The 9,005-nt window shown below is 44.1% G+C and overlaps 1 protein-coding gene across 1 annotated transcript in view; it reads right to left on the bottom strand.

Annotated features, from left to right (window-relative positions):
* The window catches only part of LOC149436761 (uncharacterized), a 283,632-nt gene extending 279,854 nt beyond the window's left edge, over positions 1 to 3,778 (bottom strand). Inside the window, 3 exon segments of the mRNA XM_089661484.1 lie at positions 3,222 to 3,338; positions 3,425 to 3,561; positions 3,724 to 3,778. Of these exon segments, the coding sequence (XP_089517610.1) occupies positions 3,222 to 3,338; positions 3,425 to 3,561; positions 3,724 to 3,778 (309 nt within the window).
* Between the last annotated feature and the right edge of the window lie 5,227 nt (positions 3,779 to 9,005).

Below are 9,005 nucleotides of genomic sequence, written 5' to 3' on the forward strand. Positions count from 1 at the left end.
ATGTATAATACATAAGGGGGGGATATGATCACCATGTATAATACATAAGGGGGATATGATCTCCATATATAATACATAAGGGGGGATATGATCTCCATGTATAATACATAAGGGGGGATATGATCTCCATGTATAATACATAAGGGGGGATATGATCTCCATGTATAATACATAAGGGGGGGATATGATCTCCATGTATAATACATAAGGGGGGATATGATCACCATGTATAATACATAAGGGGGATATGATCTCCATATATAATACATAAGGGGGGATATGATCTCCATGTATAATACATAAGGGGGGATATGATCTCCATGTATAATACATAAGGGGGGATATGATCTCCATGTATAATAGATAAGGGGGGATATGATCTCCATGTATAATACATAAGGGGGGATATGATCTCCATGTATAATAGATAAGGGGGGATATGATCTCCATGTATAATACATAAGGGGGGATATGATCTCCATGTATAATACATAAGGGGGGATATGATCTCCATGTATAATACATAAGGGGGGATATGATCTCCATGTATAATACATAAGGGGGATATGATCTCCATGTATAATACATAAGGGGGGATATGATCTCCATGTATAATACATAAGGGGGGATATGATCTCCATGTATAATACATAAGGGGGATATGATCTCCATGTATAATACATAAGGGGGGATATGATCACCATATATAATACATAAGGGGGGATATGATCTCCATGTATAATACATAAGGGGGGATATGATCACCATATATAATACATAAGGGGGGGATATGATCTCCATGTATAATACATAAGGGGGGGGATATGATCTCCATGTATAATACATAAGGGGGGGGATATGATCTCCATGTATAATACATAAGGGGGGGGATATGATCTCCATGTATAATACATAAGGGGGGATATGATCTCCATGTATAATACATAAGGGGGGATATGATCACCATATATAATACATAAGGGGGGGATATGATCTCCATGTATAATACATAAGGGGGGGGATATGATCTCCATGTATAATACATAAGGGGGATATGATCTCCATGTATAATACATAAGGGGGGATATGATCTCCATGTATAATACATAAGGGGGGATATGATCTCCATGTATAATACATAAGGGGGGATATGATCTCCATGTATAATACATAAGGGGGGATATGATCTCCATGTATAATACATAAGGGGGGGTATGATCTCCATGTATAATATATAAGGGGGGGATATGATCACCATGTATAATACATAAGGGGGGATATGATCTCCATGTATAATACATAAGGGGGGATATGATCTCCATGTATAATACATAAGGGGGGATATGATCTCCATGTATAATACATAAGGGGGGATATGATCTCCATGTATAATACATAAGGGGGGATATGATCTCCATGTATAATACATAAGGGGGGATATGATCTCCATGTATAATACATAAGGGGGGATATGATCTCCATGTATAATACATAAGGGGGATATGATCTCCATGTATAATACATAAGGGGGGATATGATCTCCATGTATAATACATAAGGGGGGATATGATCTCCATGTATAATACATAAGGGGGATATGATCTCCATGTATAATACATAAGGGGGATATGATCTCCATGTATAATACATAAGGGGGGATATGATCTCCATGTATAATACATAAGGGGGGATATGATCTCCATGTATAATACATAAGGGGGGGATATGATCTCCATGTATAATACATAAGGGGGGATTGCTGTAGGAAAGTCCTGGATTCTTTCTTGGATACACAGAATATAACTGGATATAACATTGATAGGGAAAGTTGATCCAGGGGATATCCGATTGCCTCTTCGGGGGTCAGGAAGGGATTGTTTCCCCTGCAGGAGCAGATCGGATCGTGCTTTGCTGGGATTTTTCCTTCTGGTGGATCAGCTGTGGGTGTCGGATTATAACTTTTATTTTTAATGGTAAAACTAGATGGATTGTCTTTTTTCAGCCAGACTAACTATGTAACTATGTAGGTCCCACACCGCTGCCTCCCATCTCCTGAGACTGCACTCAGTGACTTGGGTCTGAGACACTACAGACATATCCCTCCACCCGGCACAGGTGACAAATACTGGGAAAATTGCTATGTCACCTCCATGAGGAATAAGATCAAAAGCACACACCCCAGGTGTCTAGGTCTAGGAACGTCTATGGTGAAAATGAACATTTTGCTGCCAGCTGAACCCCAGAACCTCCATAAATCCAGTCTAGATACATAAATTGTGTCTGCAGCACAGAGAAGGAAGATTATCCGAGAGAAATCCAGGAATACAGGACGGGGAACACAGCTCAGGAAAGTGACCAGGGGATTACAGGCTGATATCACCCAGTCCCCGCCCTACTCTGGACCAATCAGTGAGCAGTATGGGTGGAGGAATGGATTTAGTGTTCATGACCCACCTGTGCTGATCTCTGTAGGAGTGTCCTCCTCTATAAATGTCCCCGTTATTCCATCCTCCTCCATAGACTGCTGATCATCCCTCACATACGCCTCTTCTTCTTCTGCTTTCACCTCAACTTTTATATCTATCAGATCTTCAACCTAAAACAAAATAATAATAGAAGAGCTCATCTGTAAAACATAAACTCCAATATTGTGACATCACATAAAAAACAATCACTTCTGTGAGACCATATTCTAGATGCTCCATCCCACCAACCTTGTAATAGTGAGGGATGGTGTGATCTTCCTGTGTGGAATCCCGGGAATACAGAGGACGGGGACATCTCTCTGGTGGGTTCCTGGTATTAGGTGGCTCCATCATGTCCTTGTGTCCTTCTGAAAACTCCTCCATCACTCCATACTCCTCATCCTCCTCTTTATACTCTTCTTTAACATCAATATTCTCATCCCCGAGGATTCCACTCTGAAAGATATAATAAAACATTCATTGTAACAAACATGCTGTGTATAAATCACAACTACCAATAATTGTCATCATCTACCTGATGATGGTGAGGGATGGTGTGACCTTCCTGTGTGGAATCCCGGGAATACAGAGGACGGGGACATCTCTCTGGTGGGTTCCCATGACTGGATCCATCTGTAGGAAACACACACACTGACTGAATCCATTGTTTCTATGTGTTTATCAGATGATGGGGGATCTAGGTGGATCCTCCGTACTGCTCTCTCCTTTACAATAAAGTCTCCTCTTACCCGGTGATGTGAGGGGCGGCTGATTGTCCATCATGACGTCCTTGTAGAGATCCTTGTGTCCTTCTAAATACTCCCACTCCTCCATGGAGAAATAGACAGTGACACCCTGACACCTTATAGGAACCTGACACACACAATGATACAGTCACCATCCAGACACATCCCTTGTCTGTTACTGGAGAATGTCCCAGAATTCCCGGCACCGCTCACCTCTCCTGTCAGCAGCTCAGTGATCTCTCTGGCGACTTCTAGAATCTTCTTCTTCTTTCTCTCTTCTATCAGGGAGGGAGGTGGAGGCAATGTGATGTCATATGATCTCCAGACTTCACAAGAGGAAAACTCTACATCTGAACACAAATAGTCACATCAAATGATATTCCCAGAATCCTCCTCACCTCTCCATTCAGGTCTCCATTTTATTAAAGCCCCACTTCAGGCTGAGGTATAATTTCCCCCCACAGGACCCCCACACTACGCAGGGTATAAGGAATTCTGATGTCATTACACACAATGAAGGACCAACAGTTCTGTTTTGCTTATGAGGATGCCAAGGGTCCCCCACATCCTAATACCATAGAATAAAAAGAAAGGAGCCAAATGGAGGGACATTGGGAGGAGGAGCTGTGAGGTCAGTGTGATGTCATAGGATTCTCTGACTCTGGATGGAGGGACATTGGGAGGAGGAGCTGTGAGGTCAGTGTGATGTCATAGGATTCTCCATCCCCTGCCACTTATAAAAGTGGTATAATCCTTTGGTATAGACTGATGAGGTGAGAAGGTGACACTTCTCCACAATGAGGAGAATGTTCCGGCCCCGGAAGTGGGGGAATGTTCTGCCCCTGAAGGGGTTCATCTGGGTTCCCACACTATATATGTGTGTATCATCATCTGCTGGAGATAAAAGACGTCACAGTGACTATGGAGGAAGAGGACGGACGTGACTATGGAGGAAGAGGATGGACGTGACTATGGAGGAAGAGGACGGACGTGACTATGGAGGAAGAAGACGGACGTGACTATGGAGGAAGAGGACGGACGTGACTATGGAGGAAGAGGACGGACGTGACTATGGAGGAAGAGGACGGACGTGACTATGGAGGAAGAGGACGGATGTGACTATGGAAGAAGAGGACGGACATGACGGGGGGTTAATGGGTGTAAATAGGAAATAACATCTTATTACCTCCTCTGCTGCCACTTCCAGCAACATCTCCTCTCTGCTTCCTCCCAACTCAGCTCTCACCCAGAACTTCCTGTCTGTACCTGACATCACTTCCTGTCTGTACCTGACATCACTTCCTGTCTGTCTTCCATAGAGACTTCCTGTGTGGGTAGAAGTGAGATCCCCACCTTGAGGAGCTCAGAGGAACTGCAGCCCCGAGAAGCGTCTGGTAGTGTGACCCCGGCCTTGTGCTGGGTGTGTATGGACTGTAGATCCTTGTGTAGGGGAGGAAATGACTCCTATCTGTGACTGCTGTAACCTGCTGACTGGCATCTCCTGTGAAATCTGACACTTGCACTGGATACACACAAGGCAGTCAGGGATTTCAGCCCCTCCCTTCTCCTCTCAGACTGTAATACAGAGAGAGCCAATCAGAAGAGGTATTAAAGGAGCCAATGACGGGGACTTTCTCAAGCAGGAGGTGCAGCTGCAAAGCATTGTGGAATTTGCAGTCCTGAACAGAAATGGCCCGATAGGCTGATATGAGGGATGGAACTACAGAGACCAGCATGCTTAGTGAGAGCAGAGTGAAGGACTCCATCTTGTTTTTCCTGAGGGGAGGCAGTCTGCATGTGGCAGGAGACAGTCTGGACCTGGCAGAGAAGTGCTCAGGGTCAGTTCACTCCATGTTTAGGTATCTGCATCAGTCAGGGAACATCCAACCTGAGAGGTGTGGCCTACAGTACAGTGCCTACACCGACAGTGTGAAGGGCTCATCGTGAGGTGACCACAGGAGCCGGTCATTTCCAGGACCATGGTTTGGGCCTTAGTCCCAGGATCTGGTGAGAGGGATTTTGCCCCCTGGCAGATGACAGGAACACGGCACACAGAGACATGACACTTCTCCCATACTCACCAGGCACTGGGTTGTGTAGATGGTCCTGCTATACAGACACAGTGTTTGCTTTGCTATACAAATCCTGCCACGGGATTACAATGATTCTTTACCATAGGAGTGTAAGTGCACCAATGAAAGTGTCTCGCTGAAGACCCCAACATTCATCCTGTTACCAAGAGACTGAAGTTACTGGTGCCATACGGGCACGCGCATGCGTATTCAGGCCTCTATATTGCATGGTGTGGGAGGGAATAGCTCTACCTTGGAAAGTAGCTATGAAGCATCAGTTGGGCGCAGTGTTTGCCTATTGTGGTATCGGGGGTTAGAAGGGAGAAGTCTGACACCACAGAGAGTCATCCTTCTGCTCTCCTCCTGCTTGGACATCATAAAGCTGAGTTTATGTAAAGGGGTTTAGACCCACTTTGAGGGTCCCATGTAAGTGTTTCCTCTGCTCTTGGGGTTATTCACGGTTGGAATCCCCTGAAAGCAGCCTGAGTGTAAAAGTGAGTTATATTGCTTCCGGTCTCAGGATTTGCTGTTCTCTGGATTCACCGAACGTATACCTGTTGTTCATGTTTATTACTTCCCATAGAGGTCTTACAGTAAAGCTGATCTCTGTGTTTATTATACCGTGTGTGCTTTTCATTGGTCCTTGTACTTCACTATTGTTAGGGGTGTCAGTTGGGACTGAGACAGTTCTTGGGGTTGGGAGGCAGAGTGGTGGAGTGAACAAACCCCCTTTGGGGGGATCGCTACACTGATAGAGGGGTCACCTCCATTCCCACCAAGGGGGACAGAAATATATGACTGCCTAGTCCAGCCTTTCTCAGCCAGGGGTCCTCCAAAGGGTTCTCGGGGTAAAGCTGCATCTTTGGAGACTGACAAGCACTAGGCTTGCTCACCCTGATAGGACAAGAAATGGCCGCTGCCCCAGTCTATAACTGGCCTTCACAGCAAGGAGCACTTGAACGGGCAACGCATGTCACACAACAAAAGAGAAAAGTTCCCGGCTCAACTTGCCAGCCATCCTGCAAACAAACCAAATTACCCCGTCTAACAGTATGCGTTAAAAACGGGTTTAGTTAGCACACATTTGCAATCACATTGTAAGCTACAGAGCCTCGTCACGGCACCCCCGATATTCTGTAGTCCTAACTCTACAAATTAATTGAACCCCCATAGTAGAGGCACATGTATTTAATGGCTAGACCAAGGGCAGGTGGACCCGTGGGAACCCACCCCTCTTTAACCACTCCAAGTTCAGACACTTTCCCCCCCTTCCTGCCCAGGCCAATTTTCAGCTTTCAGCGCTGTCACACTTTGAATGACCATTGCGCAGTCATGCAACACTGTACCCATATGATTTTTTTAGCATTTCTTGAGACAGAAAAAACTTTATTTTGGTGGTATTTTTATTTTTTTGCTTTATAAATGCAAAAGTCCAAAAATTTTGAAAAAAAGTGTTTTTCTTATAAAATTTTGCAAATAAATATTTCATCATACATCTTGGCCAAAATGTATTCCGTTATGTTTTTAGTAAAACAAAAAATACCCCAAATTAGTTTATAACGAAAAATTATAATTTTTAAAAAAATATTTTAATTTTTTTTTTTTTTTTTATATTATTATTTTTTTTAACATACTGTCACCATGGTGACACTGTACTACCTGTGGGGGGTGATGAAGATTTTTTAAATTATTTTTTACACCGATTGCTTTTACACCCATAAAGAGGAATAATTTCTCCTCTCTGGCTGCATTCTTGCAGCCATTGAGAAATACTGTGTGAGCTGTGATTGGTCACAGGTTGTCACATGGTACAAGGCTGTTGTGAATAGCCCTGTACCATGTGACCTCTGTGATCATTTACAGATTTCACACGTAGTAAGCAATGATGTCAGAAGTGACATGTGATCGCTGATTGGTCAATCAGTGATCACATGATCGTGACCTCGCACATAGGTCCCGTACGATGAACGGTGTTCCACTGTGTCTGGAGGACACAGCGGGCACCGGATTGTGGTGCTGCATGCTCCCAGGGAGCGCACACAAGCAGGGGGCGGGGAGGCCATTTATAAATGGCCACCCACCCCTGCACTGCCACCGTCCGGCCGTTTATATACAACGGCCGGACAGGAGGTGGTTAAAGGTACAGGAGCGCACCGGACACCCAGCGTATAGCCCAATGGCAGCCAAGGTGTCCAGTGTGTCTCCTCCCCAACAATTCAACAGAACAAAAAATGGCCACTGCCCCAGTACCCTGATAGTCAGGAATCGTGTTTGTGTAGTTAGTGCCGGGACACGGCTAGGATTTTGGTTTTGAGGTTTTTGCCGTTACTTTGTGGAACATTGTACAGCACCTGTAATCAGCACCAATAAACACTGCACTGTGTGACACCACATCACTGGACTGGTATCTGTCCCTGAAAGTGGGCCCATCCCAGGGAGCTTTGTACCCGCTACCCATCCCCAGCCCACGATTCAGAAACATTGAACTGCAATTTCCACTGCTCTGACCAGTCTTCCAGCAACACCAAATCCTGTTCCATGTTACAGGTACCTCCAAGTTCTATATGTAGTCTCGGGGTCCCTGTGGAAGTCCATGTGTGGACATTTCTACCTATGATAAATGACAGGCTAAACCCACCTGGAGACTTTCTCCACACCTGGAGTGTGCTGAGTTCTGGAGAACGTCTACACAGTGTTTCCAGATTGGCTTTATCACCCCAACGAGTTCGCTCCAGTTCATGGATGTCATCATTATGTTTGGAGGATCTCACCAGTCAGGAGCCTTTCCTGTCATCCTACATGTTCCCTTCTGAGGATTGTTCTATCCTTCCAAACAAATGTATGAAATCATGGATGAGTCCTCCTTCTATGTGATCTAGAAGATCTTCAATCACAATGTCTTTATGGATGAAGTGGATGGCCCAGTTTATATATTATTTATTGCTTTACAGCTTTATTCCCTCCAGGATTCATTCTTTATTTATAGAACCATTCAAGGAAGTGTTCTTACTGTGAGAGATCTCCACCACCATTCCTCTGTGACCATTCCATCCTTGTCATTTATGTCTAACATCTTCATTATGAGTGGATTGATATATATTTTTATACTTTAGGATGTATTTTTGCATTTTCTTCAACAAAAGGATCAGTTTTGGTGGTATCTGTTTTATTAACTATACATTTGGTTTTTGTGTTCTGTGTTTTTAAGACTTTTCTATATGTAATAAAATATCTTTATTAAACATAAGAGCTATTTATTATTATTATTTATTATTTTTGAACTTCCCTGGTAGCCCTGTAAGGTAGATATTTTTATGTTTCTGCAGTTTCTCTGAAATCCACAAGGTGGTGATCTCACTTATACCCAATCAGAAGGTCTCTATGGAATACAGAAAGGAAATGTCAGGTACAAACAGGAAGTGATGTTGGGTACAAACAGGAAGTGATGCCGGGTAAAGACAGGAAGTCATCTGGAATAAAGACAGGAAGTTCCATATGGTAGAAACCAGCAAGGAGACGTTGGTGAAAGTGGCAACAGAGGAGGTAATAAGATGTTATTTCCTATTTACACCCAGTAACCCCCCGTCATGTCTGTCCTCTTCCTCCATAGTCATGTCCGTCCCCTTCCTCCATAGTCACGTCCATCCTTTTCCTCCATAGTCATATCCGTCCTCTTCCTCCATAGTCACATCCATCCTTTTCCTCCATAGTCATGTCCGTCC

The sequence above is a fragment of the Staurois parvus genome, unplaced genomic scaffold, assembly GCF_062004578.1.
Source record: "Staurois parvus isolate SC_StPar_1 unplaced genomic scaffold, SC_StPar_1.0 ptg001345l, whole genome shotgun sequence".
NCBI lineage: Eukaryota > Metazoa > Chordata > Amphibia > Anura > Ranidae > Staurois > Staurois parvus.